This window comes from Apodemus sylvaticus, chromosome 11 (genome assembly GCF_947179515.1).
Source record: "Apodemus sylvaticus chromosome 11, mApoSyl1.1, whole genome shotgun sequence".
NCBI classification, from domain to species: domain Eukaryota; kingdom Metazoa; phylum Chordata; class Mammalia; order Rodentia; family Muridae; genus Apodemus; species Apodemus sylvaticus.
Window position 1 is genome coordinate 107,552,940 of NC_067482.1, and position 23,843 is coordinate 107,576,782.

General features: G+C 38.8%; 2 protein-coding genes across 67 annotated transcripts in view; one reads left to right on the plus strand and one right to left on the minus strand.

The window, feature by feature from the left end:
• LOC127696390 (ubiquitin-conjugating enzyme E2 G1-like) overlaps positions 1 to 6,859 on the minus strand; it is a 167,488-nt gene extending 160,629 nt beyond the window's left edge. For all 50 annotated transcript variants that reach the window (XM_052199054.1, XM_052199053.1, XM_052199056.1 and 47 more), the window contains exon 1: positions 6,765 to 6,859. In XM_052199054.1, the coding sequence (XP_052055014.1) occupies positions 6,765 to 6,801 (37 nt within the window). In that variant the 5' untranslated portion in view covers positions 6,802 to 6,859. The remainder of the gene's footprint in view (positions 1 to 6,764) is intronic.
• LOC127696398 (uncharacterized) overlaps positions 1 to 23,843 on the plus strand; it is an 837,478-nt gene that overhangs the window by 662,762 nt on the left and 150,873 nt on the right. The window lies entirely within an intron of this gene.

Here is a 23,843-nt window from a genome sequence, read left to right on the forward strand (position 1 = left end):
AACACCACTAATACAGTGAATCATAACTCATTAACATGACTTCTGATATAATTAGACTCTACTGATAGGGAACTGGTGTTAATTAACCATGGCAAGTAAAAGCCAAAGTCATGTAAAAGAAGAAACAATTATACTTAAAGTAATTTTAAAATGAACGAACTGAATCACCACAGATTTAAGAAATAGAACTTGAGTACCTTCCTACATCTTATAATAATCAAAGAAGTGGGGAGGTTCCTGAAGACGCAATTCCATCTAGATTAATAGATGAGAAGAAATTTGTCCTACAATTCCAACTCTGATACCAGTAACAAAATTATGGGTACTATTATATTTTTATGACATTCCTTTTACAAAGTCAGTAATATTTTTTCATTGGTTGAATGGACCAAGAGAGAATAATATTAGACAATACTTGTAGAAATTCAACCAGACACTATCATACAAATATACACAGCGACTGCAACTGGTACTATTCTCTAATGTGCTCACAGAATCCTCGTAGCCACCCACAAGGCAAGTAGCATTATAATCACCTGTATGTATAGCAGAATGCCAGAGAATAAGGAAGTCCAATAATTCATCTACAGATAGGTCAACAGTAAGCAATAAAGCCAGGATTTGAACTCAAAAAGCAACTTTACAAATCAAGCTGTTCAAAATGCTATTTCTCTCTGCTTTCTGTACAAAATAAACACAGTCATCAGGAAGGGTACCCAGTACTGATCCCTAGATGTTGCACAGATATCACTTAGTGATGTTCAACACCACACACAGTTTGCTCTCCTGGGACATCAAGTACAACAAACAATGACCCATTGAGTTAGAAAAACCATTCCAAGATACTAAGGGTGGCAGGAGAACAGAGTGAAAAAAATTCAAAATAAGTCCATTATTTTATTCTATGGAAAACTGACATAAATACAAGAAGATCACTAAAAAAATTTGCTTTGTAAGACTAGAAAAAGTCTTGTATTTATCATTAATGTGTCTAAGAAGAGTGCTGTTACAACAAGGTATGGAGCATCAACAAATTCCACTGACATTTTCAATACCTCTGACCCTGAAAGTTAATCATACTGCTTGCAGAGGTCTGATCTCACAAGAATTCCATAAGGAGCAGGAACGTGAGGGCCTAATAAGGATGTGTGATACAGGAGCAAAGGGATTAGTTAACTAAAATAAGTGGATTCCTCTCTAAATATAATCCGCTCATAAGGACATTTAGAACATTTGTATCTCATTAGGGGTATTAAGTGAGGAAAAGAGTCTCAGTACCAAACAATCCTAATTATAATTCATCTTAGGAAATAAAGTGAGTTTTCGTAACTGAAATGGAAAATGTATGGCAGGAAACATCTTTAATATAATAACAGAACTGTCACCAAACTCAGACACTAAAGCAAACACGGCAGGCTAAAGGAACACAATGAAAACTAACTAACTGCTCTCAGAATGACAATGGCTTTTCATGTTTCTCAAAACATGCTTCCTCTGTCATCATAACAACCCAAAGCAGAAGTAAGATGACTGAGAAAAAGAGACTCAGTTTGTAAGCAGCAGGAGACATAATAACGGTTTACTCTAACACATCTTCCATGAAGGTGACACAAGAAGTAAAATCAAGGCAGTTAATAAGGCAACTTCACCATCAGTGGGCTTCCATGTGGGGAAAACTCTGTCTACTTTGCCATCTCACCAGAAAGGAGAGCTTGCCAACCAAGTATTGCAACAATAAATAAATAAATAAATAAATAAATAAATAAATAAATAAATAAATAAATTCTATAGAAATGGAATGCATGGTGTGACTTCTTGTTGTTAGATGTTCAAAGACAATTTTACTAAAATTGAAAAGAGAAACTTGAAAGCAGGTAAGCTGTAAACCTCAGCAGCGGTCACAGAATTGAACAGGGAAGGGTTTGAGTTAAGCCAACATGGAGGTCAGCCACCTGGCAGATAACAGCTACAGGGCAGACACAAAAGCTTTAAAGAAAAGGAGACCTAAAGGACTAGAGAAAGCATATTTAGCTCTGGCCAGCAACCTAAAGACAGAAGAGAAGGAGGAATATATATGTTCCGTTTTGAGTCAGAATTCACAATGGCAGGCAGACCCAGCATAAGCTGATGGTAGCTCTGTAGCTTCTGCATCGAGGATGCGAATTCCAGGAAGGGAACGTAAGATAATAAAACAGTAGGTCAGAGGTGATGCCCAGTGTTGGGTATCCATCACAGCTTCGGCCTCTTACTGTGGTAAGAGTCTCCCTCAGAAGGTAGGGCTGTCTCATTGCCTTTTTGAGCTCCACAGCCTTATTGCAAGCAGTTAATTTTCTAAATTTCAGATAGGAAGTAATCACTACCCTCTCCTAGCATAGTTCCTCTCAGGAAGCACTGGAGAAAACTTGGTCCAGTGCCTACTCTCAAGGCTGTTCATCTCCATGACTAAAATCACGAGGCATCTCTCTCTTTGTTGAGAGCTAGGGCTTTCATGCTCCTAGTCTACAACATGCCCCCAGGAAAGACGGGGCAGGCATAGGCATCAGTGTTTTCACATTAGGTACAAGTATTTGCCTTGATTATTTTTAAGTATCTATTTGAAAACTGTGAAGGGGTTGTTCTGTGGAAGTAAAAGAGACAGTTGCATCATTATCCAGCGGTGGCTAAGAAAACACTTTACCATTACATAACAGAAAGATCAGAGGACAGGGAACTATTTTCCTACTGTAAGACTCAACCCAGCTTTTAAAAAGCTGAATTTCTCAGCCAACAAAAGCAATCAGAACAATAGTCTATGTTATCATTAATTTTACACTTTCCAGTATGGCCCACTCCTCTCTGTAGTAAGTCTTTGCTATGGGGAATTAGGGTTGAGGGAAGAATATAGGGATTTAGATCAGTCAATGAATTTTGCATGATGTATGTATATATGTACGTATGTACGTACGTATGTATGTATGTATGTATGTATGTATTCGATAAATGAACTGTCCTTTCTTGATTAGGCAACTTTTCCTTTCCTTGAAAAATAGTGTCAATCCTGTTCCTATTCCTACCTGCCCCTGGTCCACCTACAAATTCTGTTTTCCCTTTCCAGAAGATCCATGTACCCACGCCCACCACAGTCCTCTCTCCTTGTTACTTACCCTCTCTGGGTTTTTGACTTGCAGTTTGATTATCCTTAACAACTAATATCCACTTACAAGTGAGTATATATCATGCTTGCCTTTCTGGGTCTGTGTTGCCTTGCTAAGGATCATGGTATTTTTGGTTGGTTGGTTGGTTGGTTGGTTGGTTGGTTGGTTGGTTTGTAGTCTAATCTATTTGTCTGAAAATTTCACATTGTCATTTTTTAACATCTGAGTAATACTCCATTGTTTAAGTGTATATTTCCTTTATCCATTCTTTGGTTGAGGAAAATCTAGGTTGTTTCCAGAGTCTGACTATTATGAATAAAGCAGCTATAAACATAGTTGAGCAAGTGTCTTTGTGGTAAGATGGAGTGTCTTTGGGTATATGCCCAGGAGTGGTATAGCTGTGTCTTAAAGTAAATCAATTCCAAATTTTCTGAGAAACATCCATATTGACTTCCAAAGTAGCTGTACAAGTTTGCACTCTGACCAAGAATGGAAGAGTGTTCCCCAGGCACCATGCTTGCCTCCTGATGCCATACGCACTACCACACTGGTCATGGACTCTAACCCTCTAAAACTATGAACCTCAAAAAAATGTTGCAAGTTACCTGGGTCATGGTATTTTAACACACGAATATAAAAGTGACTAAGACAATGATGAAATCCTATTACCTTAAAAGCCAGAGAGTAAAAAGCTTCTGAGCCTATCAGACACCCTCCTATGTCATACAGACAGCATCTACCCTAAGCATGGAAACAAGTATGAATGTAAATGTATGAAGTCTTTCTTAATTTTAAGCTGAACTATATAGCACATACCCCCTACAGAACACAATCATCTTCTCTTCCTGTGCCCTGTAGCTTGTTCTTTCCATTGAAGCATCTGTTCTGACACTTAATGCCTTTACCTCAGGCATTCAAATATTACCAGGTCTAAATCAGGACCTATCTCAGGAAAACCCCAAGACTTGAATCACCCTTCACAGGATTCATCCACTGTCTAGACCAATTTTCAACCTCCCTGAGGCCTTTAACTAACTTAAGGAAGATGCAATGCTCAATAAAGATCCACAGAAAGAGTGGTGCCAAAGTGGAGACAGAGTATAATTGATATAATCAATGTTGACTAATTTTTGTAGGGTGGGGATTCCAAAGCAATGTAGGTGGAATAAGTTAGCAAAAGAAGTGGGAAAACTGCAGGAAGATAGAAAAGAGGAAAAGAGGGCTCCACGTTTGACAGAAGTTTCTCCACTCCAAAGATGTTTGAAGAAAAACTGTAACTGCTAATCCTAGCCTTTAAAAAAAATACTTCTGACATCATTGCAGTATTAGAAACATTTGGGAGTATGAACCATCAGCTGACAGTTACAGGAATCCTGGAAGGGGAAACAATGGTCAAGGAAGGCCAGACAGCAGTAGTTATAAACCTCTGCTCAGTCCCAAAGCTTCCTCCAAGCCATGCAAGCCACTCCCAGTAAGAGGTGGATGGGAATGCTGTTCCTCACTTCCCCAGGTGATGATGCTAAGGAGGGGCATGAACACAGCTCTGCTGCAGAGAACATTTGAGTTCCTTGTTTTCTCACCTTTTGAAGTAAGACACGTCATGGGTTTCATTCCCAAGGGCCTGAGATTTATAGAAGCCAGTAAAGACATGATTTACAAGTCTAACTACAGAAAATGCTAGTATAAAAACAAAAACTTTCCAATTTTCCTTATGCCATGACTTGGTCCTTCTGTAATATAGGAAATGGGGTTGAGGAAAATGTTGTGGTAAAAAAAAATAGAACAGGTCACTTCAAGATTAGGAATCTTTCAAAAAAGATAGCACCCTCACTCAAAAATTGCATTTATTTTATTTTATGTGAATGGGTGCTTTGCTTACATAGATATATGTGCACCACGAGTGCCTGTTACAGACAGTTGTGAGCCACCCTGGGTGCTGGAAATCAAACCCCAGATTACTCCTCTTCCAGAGGAACAGTGTCTTTAACCACTGAACCATCTCCAGCCCTGTGCTCCAAGTTTGTGACAATGAAGGTTTGAAAAAACAATACACCAACTCTCAAAGCACGTAAGTAAAGAAAATAGATAAACTACCAAACCAGTATTCCATGCTGTCAATGAGTCAACAAGTACATCCCACAGAAACTAACAGTGTTTAATAAAAGTTCCTTTTATCAATAATATTCTCATGTTACTTAAAAATTCCACAAAAATCGGCTCTTTAAAGGAATCTTTTTTATAATTGAAGCCTTTCAACTTAAACGCTTATGCTAGCTAGACTGAGTATTTATAGATACTCAAAATAGTACACCTTCAATTCAGACGTCTAAGAAAGCAAAGAATGGTAGATGTTTCAACAACAAAATCATGCTTCCACAGAATGTCTGTTGCAAGAGAATATATCTGTAAAATCACATGTGAGAAATGTTTATATGTCAGAAATATAACTAACTCATAAATACACAAAACACAATCTAACATTAGAAATAGAGCATCTGTAAATTCAATATCCATTATCTGCCTTTCTGGCTCTCCATGGATGTCAAAAACAACATGACTGATAAGCATCCTTTTCACTGACTGTAGTGCATGCCCACAATTGCCGGCTAGATTAGTAAGTACCCATTGTGGCTAGCATGGCAATAGATGTTCAGGTCAGCCTGTTCGGCGGATGGCAAGAAACCATGGACTCTGATATCAGAAAGTTAGACTTTCAACAATATGGCACACAACAGAGAACTTCCTGACCAGCACAAAACATCGTGGTTGGAGAAATGGAGCATGATTAAAATAAAAGAAACAATACGGGAGAGTTCATCATCTAGTGCCATTTCTATCTTTAGTATAGATTTTAAGATCTAATCTACTCTAAGTCTCTCAAAACAATAACTATTATTCCCATGAGGTAATAATCAACTTAAACTCAGAAAATTCAAGTTCAAGTGTACTGTATGCTGAGACGGTAGTCACAGAGAGCACAGTGGCACTGAATGAGTTCTCACATACTTTACATTCTATGGCCATCTGAAACCATGCATGAATGAAAACATACATGGTGTCATAAGCACATCACAATCTTTCCTAGATAGCAAAGTAGTGAAGTATTAATAACTATTATATGTCATTAAAAATATCCCCTGGCTCTTCTGAAGAGAACAGTATTCTCTAGCTCAGTGTAAGGAATCTGTTCAGTAGCCATGTTACAAAATTCCAAAAGCTAAGTTAATGCTAAAATGCTTATCAACCATGTGGGTTCCAGAGCCCACATTATGAAAAAAAAATACAAAAAAGCTGAACCCCAAGAGGAGAAATTCTCTGTTATCGGGTATCCTACTGAAAAGTCTTGAGAAACTGTGAGTTCTTGCCATCTCAGAAAGCAGGATGACTTAAACACCTATCATTACAATGGCCAAAACAAGGGTACCACTCCTTGTCTACCGGGGTGGTAGACGAAATTCCATGCTGAGCCTCGGGAAAGGAAGCTGAGCTGGACTCTCCCACCAAAGAAACAACTACCTCCACAAGGCAAGTATGGGCATTCCAAGGGGAGGAAGAGGTCCACCTCCCGATTTTCATCTGGCCTTGCTCCCATGTATCAAGTTAATGTTTTAGCTCAGTGAAAGTAATTACCAGCCAGGCTCTGCAATCCATCATTCACCCTGGGCATTCCTGCTGATTCTTTCTTTGGTCTCTAGGACCCAAGAATCTCTTCTGTTGATCTGTAAGTGCAAAGGAAAGATTTGGTTGTTACTAGTTTCTTGCTATTCTAAATTTCTGCCAAGTAATTAGAATAGAAAATGAACTATTTTCAAGTTTTTTAATTGAAGCTATGGGGGTTAGAGTAGTCATAGCCTCTAACAAAAATAAGATTAAAATCATACATCTTTGATGCCCCCCCCCCACACACACACCTCTTCCAAGTAGAATGGACAAATGTAATCTGACTCTAGACAGTGAGCTCAGGGACTTGATCCAAATCACCCTCCTTCTAATTTAGGTCATTTGGCAAGAATACATTAGTAAATTAGCAAACTGCATATAAATTTACAAAAGGTATTCCTATATCCTCATATCATCCAAAAGAAAAGCATTATTGGAATCCTCACTGCATAGACAATGAGTGGAAAGTTCAGAGGTTAGATGCACTATCCCCAGGAACACATTTCACAGGTTACAAAACAAATTTACCCACTCAAAACATTAGGCTTCTATACATCTTTCCAAGTAACTATAATACAGGACAGCTTACATGAGTTCTAACCAGGAGTAATATCCATAATTGATTAGCTCTTTGGCATTCATCACACAGTAGGCATTGTTTATTTTACACACTCCACTAAACTACAGACGTGACAAAGGCATTCTAAAATTCCCCCTCAATGCTGCCTACCATGTAAGTCTGTTTCCTTTACATAAGTATACTGATTAGCAATATAAATACAAGTAAATATAATAAATTTATACATACATAGGTATGTATATAATATATAAAAGACCTATGTCGTAATTATCACAGCAATGGTAAGTTAAAATACATCAGTTTAAAACATTCTGTCCTTGGTGATCAGAAACCCTATGGATATAGGATCTGTGGCTATATACACTACCAATCTAAACATCAAATGGCTGTGTGTGACAGCTAGCTTGTTCAGACAATGCTTCATTTGACAATGGACCATGAGAACACGGTGGTCCCACAGATTGACATGAAGCAATGTTTATAAGATGATCTAATGTACACATAGTTGAAAAAGAAAAAAAAAAGAAACTGAAGGACAAGAAAACAAAGGCCTTATTGTTGGAGCAAAATATTGATGGTAAATTATCTGCTTACAAATAAATCTATGATTAAAAAGAAGAAGAAGAGAGAAACCAGAAAAACTACTACAGACACATTTGTGCCTGAGGAGGAGGCAGTCCTCAGAAGGGCTTGAGAGACGGTGCTACGCAAATGGGCATCTCCATCTTGTCACACCCACGGACGACTTTCCAGGATGACAAGATATGATCCTGACATTGTTTAGACTTCAGCTCTTATATTAGTTTTTAATCAGAAAAAGGTTTTAAATGAAAAATGTCTTGACAACAGTCAAATAATCTTGTACAATGTATCCATATATTAATCTAAGTATAAGATTCAAACATTTAAAAATAAGTTTTATAAAATGCAAAGATTCAGTAACTTGATTAATTACTAAAGAACTACCCAGTACTCCCAGAGCTCCGAGGGACTAAACCACCAACCAAAGAGTACACATGGAGGGACCCAGGGCTCCAGATGCATATGTAGCTGAGGATAGCTTGTTGGACACCAAAGGGAGAAGAGCCCTTGGTCCTGAGAAGGCGAGATGTTCTAGTATAGGGGAATGCCAGGACAGGGAAGATGAAGTGTGTGGGTTGGTAAGCAGGGGGAGGGGGGAAGGATTAGGGAGTTTTGGGGGAAAGCAGAACCAGGAATGGGGACAACATTTGAAATGTAAATAAAGAATACAACTAATTAAAAAACCGAACTAAGTGCAGAGGGCTTACAAAGTCTACAGTAGTTTGTTATAATGCCCCAGGTCCTCAAAGTCACACACCATTCACTCACCAACTACCCACGGCTTTAGGTTTGTAAACTCCACTCATACAAGTGCACCCTATGTATGCTTGATTTTCAGCATCTCTACTGTGTTCTTTTTGTATCTTTTCTGTGTTCAGATGTTTTTAAATATAAAAATATCTGTTCTGGTTGGCTTCAATATGCAGAACAGAAATACACTGTATAGTCTTGAGACTTAGGAGCAAGATAATGTATCACATAACCTTAAGGAACAGGCCACACCATCTAGGACTGTGAAGACTATTCAGTGATGTTCACATAACAATTCAATCTAAATGTCCTGGCATGTTCCTGAGGTTTAGCGACATGAGAGCACAAATAACACCACACCTCTCTTTGTCATTGAATGAAACCAAGGCACCAGGATCTACAAACAGAACAAGCAACATCTTCTTTGGTGTATAAAAATTAACTTCATCACACATACTATTTTTCTTATTTCCACTCTGTATAATTATACACAACCTGAAAGGTGTGCTAAAAAGGAAGAAGTCAGCCGTAATCCCAGAAATGAGAGCTGCTGAGATCTGCTTTTCCTCCTAGCCATTTCCTCTGACAGACTATTCAAAATACTTCCCTTCCCACAGAAAGCTGGAATACTATCGTAATGGACGGTAATAAGATAGATAACACAGACTAGAAGAAATGGATTTCGTTGCACTTACAGCATTGGTTCAAACTCCTAACTAAAGAAACAAGGCAAACTGGAGGATCTATGTATTAAACTCCTTTGGAAAACTAAGAAAGGAGGCAACCTAACTACTCAAGTGTGACACCCATAAAACAAGAATAAATAAGAATCTACAGTGAGTACAGAGAGGTACCCCCTGTTGGAATTGGTTTTGTTCCTCAAAACCAGTTTTTTACTTTCTATTTTAGCATTGAAACTATAAACTCTTAATTATTTTATCAATGAGAAACTTAGCTCAGTCCCAAAAGTGGGGGTGGGCATAAAAAGTCCTCTTTTCTTCTCAAAATTACTGTCAGAGAACACTAAGGAAATACTACCTAAGTGTAGCACGTACGCCTTTTCCCCCTTCTTGCACAGCTATGTAGCCTTAGCCCTCTAGTACATGAAACAAATAACTTACAAGGAAGGTCAAGTGCAGCGTGATCAGCTCTGCACATGTGAAAATGGACTTCAACGGAACCAGCGGCCTGCAGTGATAGGAGCCCCTGGGACACAAATGTGTTTTAAACATTTTCATTGATCATGTATGTATGTCAAATGTACCTGTTTAAAACACACTCATATAGAAAAAAATGCTTTTTGTACTACTTACCACTGAGTAAACAAACACAAGTTTTAAATAATTTTCAGTGCAACAGACCTGGAATTTTATTCACCCCAGCCTAGTGATTTTAAATGTCCTGTGACCCTCATAAGTGCTGCCAACATCAACATCTGGTACCTGCACAAAGAAAACAGATTCTAAAGGATTCTTCAGAACCCCTTCAATTTCATCATATGCTTAATATGTTTCTAAGATTTTTTCTCTTCTTTCTGATACAGCAAAACATAAGTACTTTTTTTAAAAAGTAAGAAACTGTTCTAAGAGATAGGTGTATGTTGAAAAAATAAGTATCTGAAATCGAGTTGTTGCTTATTTCTTCACCCCTCTAAAGAGTTTATAAACAGGGATCTTAAAAAAAAATAAAAAATTAAAAATAAACAGGGATCTTTAATCTGATTAAACTTCTGAGTAGGACCACCCCCCTACAAATACATGAATATGAAGAAGAGACACTGAAACCCAAAGCATAGCCTCTACGCATGTATTTCTTCTTCCTCTTGTATTTTCTAGCACAAGGATTATTTTATGACCATACCATTCAAAGATTGTAAGAAAAATGATCATGTCACTGTGCAGGACTATGACATACACTGTTTTCCAAAGCTATACACTAACAAACTGTGTTAGGAATCTCAAAAGAATCCAATAATTATTAACTAAACAAAAATACTTAATATAGAAGTTCAAACTGACTTCCAAAAAGTAAATCTTGCTATAGGGGAAATCAACTACATATCAAAAAGAAGTGACCTGAAGAACATTTTTTTTAAGCTAAATTACTCTAAGATGCCTTCTTTGGTTTAAAAAACTGGAGGAAAGTGTGGGAAGTAGGAAAACTACTTCCCGATTGCACATCATCTGAAATGAAAGAATCATCCCATACTGTGTACTTTCAAGACATTTGCCTGGAAGTTCATGTCTATGGAAACCCCCTCCCTATCTGTGCTTCTGGATCAAGTCTGAATTATCACTGTGTAAGTAAATCAGCCCATAAAAGTTTTCCTCTGTTTCAATATCATCAACTACTAATACACAAGACATACAATGGGGAGTTCACAGCTAATGCATCATTTTCTTTTCTCAAGCACTCATGCCACACCACATACCTGCTTAATATCCAAAATAAAACAGTTGTCTTCTGCATTAGAGATTTTTCTCAAGGAAAAAAAAAAGCATAGACATCACTCATATCTTAGCCAAAGTACTCAAGGAGACCCAGCATTGGGGCCTGTTAGAGTGCAAATATATTAGCTGTGACTTTGGCAAGTGCCTGTCATGTTGAATACCATGAGGAAGAGAGAGAGTAATTATTGCCGAGAAACCATTAGAGAGCTCCTTAGTAAAACAAGATGCCTGGGCAAACTAATGGACCAACAGTCCACGGCCGTGTCTTTTCCTATTCCATTTAGCTGCATGTCAGTCCTGTCAAATCATCTGACACTCACAATGCAGGCAGGCTCACTACAATTAGCAAGATCTTGGCTCCCATGTTCTTTCACTGGGGCTACAATAAGCAACTACATCTGTACAGCCAGAGATGGTTCCTTGATTGTTTGTGACATAGAGAGCTTGGTGCAAGGCAAAGGCACATTGGTCCTGACTAGCAACAGAACCTTCAGGTTCTATTCTGTTTGAACAAGAGAGGCCACTCCTAGAGTAGGAGCAACTTGCTTCACATTATCCTTCTCTGGTGGGTACTTCTTATGCCTACGAGCAGGAAATCAAAAATGTTTTTATGAAAACACATTACTTTGAGATTCTAAGACAAAGACTCTGATCAGTACCTCTGATATATTATCCTGAGGCCAGAGTATGTTAGCCAAATTTAGAAGCAAGAAAGAACTAGACCAAATAAGAACAGTGTTTCTTTCTTTTTTCTTGATCAATGGAAAGCAGCTGACTTGGAGAATGAGGCTAGATAACTTTGTACTACAGGATGAGCTTATTAACCAGGTATTAATACCTCATTGGCTTTTAAAGAACAAACTAGACTAACTTGTCAACACTGCCTTAATAATGTCTCAAGTGTCTCTCACTTCATACACTGTCTCTGCAACTGGACCTGTAAATGGTATGTGCTTTTGCCGCTGTATCCCAATATTCCCAAGCATCTGGGATTGAACGACCCAGGGTCCAAGAACTAACACTAGGCCCAGACGGGCACCTTGTACATTTCCAAGTGGGAGGAGCCAAGTGCTCATTCAGTTTTGAAGTACTGATACTTCAAAAATGACCATTGCCAAAATGCTGTTTATTTAAAAACAATAGAGTACACAATTCTAAGGACTATAACAAAATCATGCTAAAATGTCTTTAGACCCTAACTTCCATCATGTCACCAAACAATTTATAATATGTACCTCTACACAGACACACAGACACACACAGACACACACAGACACACACACACACACATACACACACACACACACACACACACACACACACACACACAAAGGCAAAGTTAATGAGTTTTTTAGAATGAAGGGAAGCAATGGCTGGATTTTCCAGAAAATAGCAAGCCTTCAAGGAGGGAGGTGACGAGTTAACATGAGACACTCTGAATATTTGGAAGACAACCTTCCTTTAAATGAGACACTGCTGGTAATGGTAATAGGGAATTTGCAATGAAGGGAAGGACATGCAATTATAATCTGGCTGGGCCCCACTGGACAAAATGTGATTTATTTGAAAGCTGCCTTTGCACTCAGTAAATGTTCCTGTTATGGGCTGCTCAGTCAGTGACAGCTTTCCAGATGTCAATCAAATTATCATCTATTTACAGTTGATTTGGTAGTGTCATTTGCAATATTCCCTACGTTTCTGATGAAATCAGAAGCACAGAATTTTCTCCAGTTTGCCCTGGCACTCGAGTAGGCACACTGCTCTTTGCAAATGTCATGTGTCCGCTTATCAGCACTCTAAGGAGCGTGACCTTCCATTCGGCTGAGTGAATCGCTACCAGATGCAAATCTCTCAATCGTCAAGGGAAGACTATGGCAAATTTTAATATACTTTGAAAAACTCAGTTTACATAAGTGTTCAAGGTGCAGCTTTACCCAGGCTAACAGTTTTTGTATAAAAATGAGCCTAAATTAAAGCCTGAAAAACAAGGAAAAATTTTAACTCTTTCAGGATTTTGCATGCCACACACTGAAGCAAACAATTTTGTACAAGTACAGAATGAAGTCACTGTAGTTTGCTGCTAGCTATAAATTTATTTCATTGAAGTATGTATATATACTAGTGGCTATTTTATCACTAAAGCATCACAAAATATGTTTCCGTTGAAATAATGCATACTGATTCAACACCTGTGAGCTAACCTATAAACACCTAATTTTCAAAAATTGAAGTGGGTACTATTTTTCTTCTCAAGTTACAGATAAGGATATTCAAAGACACAAAGGTTACCCTGACTGTCCACTATAACTAAGTCAGAACATCAAGTCCAAATCTAGACTCCAAATCTTAACTAGTATACTATATTATGTGTGTGTGTGTGCATACAGATATATGTACACACGTGCTCTATGTGAGGTATGTGGTAGAGAATATAATTACTCATTAAAAGAGATTATCTTCCTTCTGCTGTATCAAAATTAATTTGCAAGTCCTGGAGACAGACTGCTTTCCCATAATCTCTTCAATTGTTCAATATAACTGGAAGTAAGAAATCCATGAAACATGAAATACACAGAATGAACAATATTTCAAATATTAGTATTTGCAAGCAAAGGATGCCTCTATTTCTCACATCTGAGAACAGAGTTTTGTTCTGAAGGGCTCAAAGGTGTCATGAGGGTCTTCTTGATATGTAACCAATACTGATCAATATAAGTCTTTAATCATCAAACAACCATCACTAATAATCCATGGACATACTAAGATTTATCAGAGGATACATGACATCTTTGGACCTAGAATGACTGTACAAAGATACACAAGAGTTGGGGAATCCTCTGGGTATACGCCCAGGAGAGGTATAGCGGGGTCCTCTGGAAGTGTCATGTCCAGTCTTCTTAGGAACCGCCACACTGATTTCCTTAGTGGTTGTACCATCTTACAATCCCACCAGCAGTGAAGGAGTGTTCCTCTTTTTCCACATCCTCGCCAACACCTGCTGTCTCCTGAGTTTTTAACCTTAGCCATTCTGACTGGTGTGAGGTGAAATCTCAGGGTTGTTTTGATTTGCATTTCCCTAATGACTAATGATGTTGAGCATTTCTCAAGGTGCTTCTCGGCCATCTGAATTTCTTCAGGTGAAAATTCTTTGTTTAGATTTGTACCCCATTTTTAATAGGGCTATTTGGTTCCCTGGGGTCTAGCTTCTTGAGTTCTTTGTATATATTGGATATTAGCCCTCCACTATGTTCATAGCAGCCTTATTTATAGTAGCCAGAAGCTGGAAAGAACCCAGATATTCTTCAATGGAGGAATGGATACAGAAAATGTAGTATATATACACAATGGAATACTATTCAGCAATTAAAAACAACGAATTCATGATTTGTTTTTAGGCAAATGGTTGGAACTAGAAAATATCATCCTAAGCGAGGATCACAAAAGAATCACAATCACAAAAGAATACACATGGAATGCAGTCATTGATAAGTGGATATTAATTAGCCCTGAAGCTCTGAATACTGAAGATACAATTAGCATATCAAATGATTCCCATGAAGAAGGAAGAAGAGGGCCCTGATCCTGGAAAGGCTTGATCCAGTATTGTAGGGGAGTACCAGGATAGAGAAAGGGGAGGGGGAAAGATAGGAGAATGGATGGAGAAAAGAGGACTTATGGGACATATGGGGTGGGGGGCTGGGAAAGAGGAAAGCTTTTGGAATGTAAACATGGAAAATAAAAATATATTTTAAAAAAAGATCCACAAGAGTTACATAAACACAATTAAATTTCTATAAGGCTATAGTTAAACATCTCTATTTTTTATTCAAAACCATTTCATAATAAACTACATGAAGCTTCACAGAGACAAATTCAAGTAATTACATATGTCACTTAGGCTGCATATACTTACATAAACATAGTGATATTTCTGAATTCTGCTTAGAATTCAGGAAAAAAGGATTAAAAGTAAAACATTTAACTTCTTGAAAAGTTAAGTTGAGTGGAAATAGTCTGATATTCAGACACTCTGATATATCAAGATGCTAACTTGAAATCGTTCATAAGAAAAAAGTAATATAAGAACAAAAGAGGTTGGTTGCCATAGACCCCACTGTAGTTAAAGGTAGGAATGTTGATTAATGAGAAAAAGAACAAAAAAAAAAACAAAACAACAACAACAACAACAAAACCACTGAACCAACTTTTAAAAACTGCCACGGCCAAAGCTTCACCAGGGGTGATAACCAGATACTTCACTGCAAAGAGAGAGAAACTACTATAAAGATGTGCCTAGGAGACAATTCAAGAAAGAATTTAAACAAAATTTTCAGAACAAGTTCTAAATTCTAAAATTATCTCTACATACTGATCAATAGTTGGTTTGGCATATATGAAGAATAGGAACCACAACCATCCATGGCTTAAATCAAGAATAGACACTCCTCTTAGATTATTGGGTCCCTGTGCTGTCTCTCTAACTTTATATAACTGGTATTCTATGAAATTACCTCTAAGGGACAGTCTTTTCTCTTCACTTTAGTTAAGTTAGTAATGTTAAACAGCTTTACACTGGCCTTGAGTTACTAATATCTTGATTATTATCTATGACTAGCAATCTCCATTAGCCAAATTATATGTTTCCAGCTTACGAGTATGTTCTTAAGTTTTAGCATCCTTTTTATATGAAACCACTTGACAAATTACCATTTCTGAGGCAATAAAAAGACAATATCAGCACCACAGATCTCTTTCTGACAAGAATGGATTAGAAGAATGATGGTAAAAGCATTAAATCTTATCTACACAGTTATTTTAAGTAACAGAGCACAAGATAGCATCCTCTTCCATGAAAACAGGGTTTATAAGGCAAAAGCTAACAAGTTTTATCCAATTCTTCTAATCTCCCCATGATCATCACCAAGGGATGCGCATCTATTTGTTCCATACATGAGGGCTGCCACTGTTGCCTCGATACACAAAATGTAGCCTCCTTTACCGTAAGCATCAATTTTGATTGCATGTAATTAACAAGGATGTAAATATTATTGAGGAAGAAGATATAGTGGAATGAAGAAAGGAAATAAGGAGGGGGGAGAGAGGAGACAGCTAAGAGGGGAATGTTCTCTGGGATGGGAGACTTGAAAAAGTCCAAGCCATTGATTGGAGGATGAGAACAATGAGGAAAAAAGACTGAATTCCTCCTTACATCTGCTTCTAAGCTGTCTACCTGAACCCAAGGATTATAAAGACTAGCAAGTAAATCATAGAGCAATGTGAAAAGTTATTGTTATCTAAACATAAAAACACTAGTGATGATTTGGGGATGTAACTCAATGGAAGAAGGTTTGCCTACCACATGCTGAGGTCCTCACTTCAGCCCCCAGCACCAGAAGAAATCCCACTTAAGAAGATTTCTGAGGCCTACAAGTTTTGTTTCTGCCTAGAATGACATCTCTGCAATTCTTTCCTAGAATGAGAATAAACTCCGAAGATTCAACATACTCTAAAACACAGGCCATAGCACGGGCAAACACTGGCCCGTAGCTACACATGGGACAGTCAGACAAAAAGCTTTCTGAGATCCACATCACTTTACTGTCATTGGTTTGTAAAACAGAAACTAATACATAGCATAGAACCTTGGCAAAAAGTAGATAGACCGTACAGGTTATATAAGAAAACAGGGTGTATGTATGGGTATGTATGTGTGTGTGTCTCCTATTTGATTTATGAAAGTTTCAACATCTATTTTCATAATTGTAGTTAAGACATATTTCTATATCAACTTTAAAATTTTTATATACAAGCATAATAAATATAGACTAAGAAGGGATTATACTTATGGGAAATTTTCTTTTGTAAGGCCCATTACCCAACTTTTTTTAAACTGCAATTTTGACTTCATAACAAATTATTTGCAGCAGAACCCAGAATCCTATTAGAAAGGGTTACTTCAGTCAGTTTAGGACTGGAGCTAGACCCTTGAGGGTACACACACACACACACACACACACACACACACAAATACATGTGTATGCCTGTGTGTGTATGTGAGAGAGAGGGGAGGGGGGAAGGAGAAGGAGAGGGACAGAGAAAGACAAAGACAGAAACAGAGACAAATAGAGACAGAGACAAAGAGACAGAGGAGCAGAGAGGAGAGGAGAGGAGAAAAGAGGAGAGGAGAGGAGAGGAGAAGGGAGGGGAAGGGAGGGGAGGGGAGGGGAAGAGAGGGGAGAGGAGGGGAGGAGAGGAGCTTAATGCAGCATAAAAAACATTATAAGGTCTGATTGCCAAGAGGCTCAGAGACATTTAGAACAACCTGCCTAGGTCCAGCAAGTTGGTGACTGGTACAAGAAATCAAATCTGCTTTTCCTGCCCCGAAACTCCAACAATAATGCATATGAATGTCCCCAAGCAAGGCCCCTACTTCTTCTTGCTCCCACCAGCCATACAGTGGGAAGGGCTTAGCTTTGCCACATGTCACAAGCCCATTCACAGACTGATTACCAAGTGACTTCAAGGAAACCAGATTTTGCTCCTGTCAGACATTAAGTGTATCAGTTCTTCTGGTTGAGGTTTAAATGGCCTAGGTGTCAGCGCTCTTCCTTAGAACAAGTATATACTTCTATCCAAGCTTCTCACTACAGGGCTTACCTGTCAGGAAAGGATGCTGACACTGAGATCTGAAACACACATAAGCCTCTGTTGCGCCTTCTTTACTGACCTTTAGAGTGGTCTTCAGTGTGTAATCCCTCAACAGATACAGTAGACCTGAAAACATTGATTATAAATTCCTTCTCATTAAAAAAAGGTCGCAACTACAAAACTCCAGAGGCATTAATACTGCTGGAGAACCCTGAGTGGAAACAGAAACATTCTCTGCTTTTGTCAGTGCCATGAACCTAAGCAGTTAAATGCCCCCATACTATTACTGTAGCACGAGATTTTACTAGGTTACACTAATGTACATGTGGAAACCTTTCCTAAAACTCTACAAGTTTAGAAGTTTCTAGGACCCAAACCCAATGTGTTGTAGTAACTTCAATTATTATCCATATCCACAAAAAAGGATCATCAAAAAAACCCCTATAATCCCCACATGGATTCAAAAGACAAACAACAACAGACCTGAAGCCCCCCAAGGTAGCTGTGATACAATTCTGTTTCATTGATAAAACAGCAGCTTACATCAGAGATATATTATCTCACATTTCCTTATGTATATATGTGTATATCTGTAGTATCATAGAACCCTCAAAAATCAATGACACAGGTAGGGTGGGGGGACATTTTCATCATAGCTATTTATTGTCATAGAAGTCAAGGCCTGTTGCATAAGAATTTATGCAAGCTGGTACCGGAAAAAAGGCGATATGTGAAGTCAAGGAGTTGAATCTTCTAAATCAAAACTCAGTTCTTTCTATTTTTCTTGGTATCGTGAAAGGATGTCCAAACAGCAGGGTATTATTTAGTCCTATAAGATATAGTTTATCTTTCCTAATTAATACTCAGATGGTCATGATCCTTGATAGTACTAATGAAGAGGTTTCTAGGCCCCTCCTTTGGAACAACAAAACACAAAGGTAGAGAAACTGACTGAAAAATCTCTCCAGCCTTTTTCCACCCATGCCTACTGACCCATCTCAGTTAATGGCAGTACTTACAAAGCCATAATGCAAACATAAAGCCCATAAAACAAAGCAAGGTCAAAAACTTGATTTGCTCTCTTTATAAAAAGATCCGTGGAGTACTGAGTATCCCTGATACCTGCCCATTAGGACCTACTGTCACGCAACTCACCCAGGCATGCTTCTGAAGCAAACTTTCCCTGTTTTTATCCTTGGCAGGTGGAATAGCAAACTGGTAAAAGTAGCATTTACTCTGCCATTGTCTTGAGCCTTATAAAACCAAAAGATTCTAATCATCCGGCCCTTGGCTTAACAACCAATCTTAGCAGGGGCTTCAGAGGGAGTGGCCTACAGGCCTACAGGCCCTGCTGTTTCCTGTAAAGGACAAGGTCTGAATACCTGGAGCCAGAACTGCTGCTGAAGGCTAGGCTTTACAAAGCAATGCACATTTAGAAGGAGGGAACACCTCAGCCTCAGCATGTCAGCCCAGGGGTTCCCAGGAGGAGCCACCACCAGTGACAGGCTTACTACAAAAGGAAGTTTACTGGGGGAAGGGAAGGGGACCAGGAAAAGGGACAGAGGTAGTGAATAAAGGACAACAGAAAGACAGAAAGAGAGAGGAGGGAGGAAGAGAAGAAGAGGCCAGCTGGCAACAAGTGGAGGAGAGAGAGAATGAAGGAGAATAGGAGATGGAGAGAGAGAGAGAGAGAGAGAGAGAGAGAGAGAGAGAGAGAGAGAGAGAGAGAGAGAGAGAGAGAGAGTGTGTGTGAGAGAGAGAGAGAGAGAGAGAGAGAGAGAGAGAGAGAGAGAGAGCGCGCACACACACACACACACACACACACACACACACACACACACACACACGCTGGTGTAGCTGAGCAGTTCTTATACTCCATGTTGGCTCAAACCTAGGTAGCAGTTTGCTGGAGCCTGGCAGAATTGTCTGTTAGCCGACAGAAGGAGCCTACAGGTCTACTTGAATGTTTTTGGAGCAATAATGTTTTAACTAAATAGAATAAATACAATTAATCACGTGTTCGTTGGAAAAATTATTGTAACCAAAAACCTACATATACTAAGTGCATGCGTGCATGTGTGCGTGCGTGCGTGTGTGTGTGTGTGTGTGTGTGTGTGTGTGTGTGTCTGTGTGTGTGTGTCTGTGTGTGTGTCTGTGTATTAAAAAGGTAAAACACAAAACAAAACAGTAACTCAATGGAAAAAGCTATCATAGAGCTTTCCTACCTACAGGTCCATGGGAGTGGATAATGCAAAGTGAAACCAGAACTCTGGGCTATCATACAAAGTCTCCCCCAAGTTTAAAGGCTCAAGGTTTTATCTCCTCAGTGTGGAAAGAACTCAGCCTTGTGCACACAAAGCAAGCCCTCTGCTGAGCTACACCCCAACTCCTCACACAGCTTTAAAACACTGTCAGGGCAAACTAAACCTACCTTCAGGCTGGTCCTGGACACTCTGTTCTGGGTTCCTGGCTTCAAAGGAAAACATCAGTGTGTGAGAGAACAGAGGCAGCAGACTACCCTCAAGAAAGCAAGAAGAACTGGGCGCTGGTGGGGGTAGAGGCAGGAACCTTTGATCCCAGCACTTTTGAGGCAGAGGGGGTCAGTCTATGAGTTCAAGGCCAACCTGGTCTACAGAGTGAGTGTGAGCTAAGACTACACAGAGAAACCTGTCTCTAAAAAACAAAAACAGAAATGTAAGAAGACAATGTCATTTCTTCTCAGGGTTCCTGGGAGTCGATGTATGGAGGCTCAGCAAATTTCCCACAATCACACTAATGCATGAGGGGAAAAAAAACAGTTCCCTAGCCTAGCCAGCAGAGAGGGAAGCCTATGGACCTAAAGGAACACTAACTGAAGGATCTGTGGGCCTGATGGTTTCTTGAATCTTGAGAAGCCTTAACTGATGGGTGCAGCTTTCACACAGAAATCTCCTGTACCTTAACAAGTACATATGCCTCTTTTCTTTGGAGAAGCATGTAAAAGAACTATACACAAGAATTCCATAAGAAGTTGCAGGAGAGTTACAGCATTTTTGGCTAAGACCACTATTTCTGCTGCCTCCAGAGCTCTGTTGGGTAGCTAAAAAGAAAGGAAGGGGCCAGCAGTTAAGTGCCCTTAACTAAAGTCACACTCGGCTATGCAACGGGCTGCAGATCCAGGATACCCGTGTCTATGGCTTCCTGAGTCACACCTGCCTGGCAGACCAAACTCTGGGTAGCTGTGAGAGATGTGGGCTTGGAGCCTGGCAGGGACAGCACTAAGGTGTCTTCATTGCTCCATCTGAAAGAAAAGCTACATAAAACCAGGGAACACTACCCACCACAGTCCCATCTGTCTATTTTCAAAGACCTGGGATCTTCTGTATAAAGGCCAGGGCCTCAGCCTGAGAGCTGGTCTTGCATCAAACAGAAAGCAAGGCCAGCAGGCAGTTCCAAGCCCAGCTGTTTCCCAAGCTCATGGTGCAGGTGTGAGATCACCCCCAGGAACCTCACCTGCCTGCAGTTTGTCACCTCAATGTCATTACCACAGACAGAGATGTGTTTGGGGTTTTGTTTTACTTCACACCAGGGGGAAGTCATTTTTGGAATTTTTCATCTTAAATAGTTTTTTCTTAAATGTATGTGACACATATTCCTCATAGGACTTAATAAAATAGATATTTCTCATGACTGCAAAGTGAACTACAGCTGTACAGATTAAAACAAAATTTATTTACTTTTTTTGTTAAAAAAATTCTGGTTGTAATCAAAATACAGCTTAAACGAAAATTTCTGGAAACCTTAAGAACAAATAAAAAATGAAATATTCTCAGGAAGTAGTTTTAATATACTATTAATTTATAGAACAAAGCTAGCCAAAGCTAACAAATATTGAGCAATATATCCTGGTATTTCTTTTTGTTACATAACAAAATATTATTTCAAAACAGACTTTTAAAAATCTTTTCTTTCATGATTATCATCAGAAAAACAAGCTGAAAAATCATTATCCTCGGGTTCCTGAAACACTTAACTTGATAGGCAGGCATGGTGGTAAAGGCCTGTCACTCCAGCACTCAGGAGCTCAGGGTGGCAATGTCCCCAATTCCGAGCCAGTCTGTGAGTCCCTGTCTCCAAGAATCCAGGAGAGACAAGCAAAATTTTTTCCTAACCTGACATGTCTCTAAAATGGGCTACAGGCTACAAAGGTTCTGATTGCTGCTACAACGTTCCCTCGTAAACACAAAGCAAGCCCGTTTCCTAGCAAGAGCTTTGGATGACTAGTCAGGAAATACTATTCTTGCATGTAACCTCAAGCACATGAAAACAGATACAGGTTCTTTCACTTGGTTATTCTGTTTTATGATTTAATTTTTTGACTTGTTTTATATATGAATATATATAGACTATGTAATTAAATATATGTATGAAAACTAAACACATTCCCTATCCATTAAATGTTCAGAAGAGGAAAGAAAAGTGATAGGAATGTGGTTTTCATCACATCCTCAGGTGACTTCCCAGATCTCCTTGTCACGGTGAGAGTGTTACAATGACAAGAAGGAACAAACCTTGGGGACCCTGTAACCTCCCCAGACATGGTGTTCTAAGAGGATTTGGCTTGGCTTGCCTCTCCTGATTATGCACTATATCCTGGAAGCAGAGGAACGGTGACACGGACCACTGGACTGTGGACAATGTTTTCTAGTCCCAATTGCTCCAACTCCTCATTTACTATTTTGTGTGTTGCTCTGACACAGTAAGATGAAGGTAGCCATAACTCCAGACAAGAGCATTAAAAAATGTTTTGCCTTTTCTAATTAGGTAAAGAATGCAGAAAAGCATGCATTTACAACATATTTAATAGACCAGCATATATGTGCACATATACACATGCTTGCTGTTGCTGTCTCTGTCTCTCTCAGTTCCAGGGGCCTGATACTTCTTTATTGGCATAGGTACATAGGCATGTTAAGATTTACATAAAAACATTTTCCTTCATGTAGTGATTAATAGTTCACAACTCAAATATCTGAAAATCTAGAAAAATCTTATTATTAAAAATTATTTTGACCTCCACCAAAACTAGTATTAGCTAATATAAACAATTATTCCTACACCTTCCAAGTTTGAAATTAGATATCCAGAAACACAATGCAAACAAAGCAGTTCATATTTAAACTACCTCTGATGTTCCTTTTGTAGACTTCACACCGTGGGTTAACAGGTCACACTACAAAACAGCATTCCATAGATAACAGATACTGACCAGATGTTCAAATAAAAAAATAAAAATTGTTTGTGAATTTTTATTTGGATACAACTAAGAAAAGTTATTATTATGCCAATTAATCAAAGAATATGTTAGGGGGTGGAACCTTCACATTATAATGATTCTTCTGTTTCAGACTTACCAAGACAAATAAGCCACGTATATCCACTAGGATTGAGGACTTTTTGACTACTAGTTCTAAGGCACCCAAGTAGATAAGGCTATTGACTGTACCTTATGATCTCAAAGGACACCAACAGTACAGATGGTAATTTCTACTGAGTCTACACACACCCTACTCATCATATCTAATGACTCGGCATAAGGAATGAGCTGCCACAGAAGCAATTATGGGGAAGATCTCAAAAACAAAAACAAAACAAAACAAACCCAACAAATACAAAAAGACTAACACATTCTGTTGTCTATCCACTCTCCAAGTTATGAGATGCTCAAACAAATCTTGTAAATTACCCTAGGAATGACAGTCCCAGTCAATGAGGCAGTGGAGGCATGGATACCGATAACAGTCAGTACCAAAAGCAGCATTACACTGAAAAGCCCAAGATGCATACAAACTAACTCCCAGACTATACAATTGCCTCTTACAAATCCATCCCAGATAACTGATGCCTACGACAGAGAATATGTCAGTCATGTTCAGCAAAGCCCTGGTGTCTGGCAATAGAAGTTGTCCCAGCTAAAAATCTATTTAGAATTAGCAAAAGGAAAACATGTAAGTTTTTCCCGTGCTCTTTTCTAAAAGTTATTATCTTTCAATTAACTCC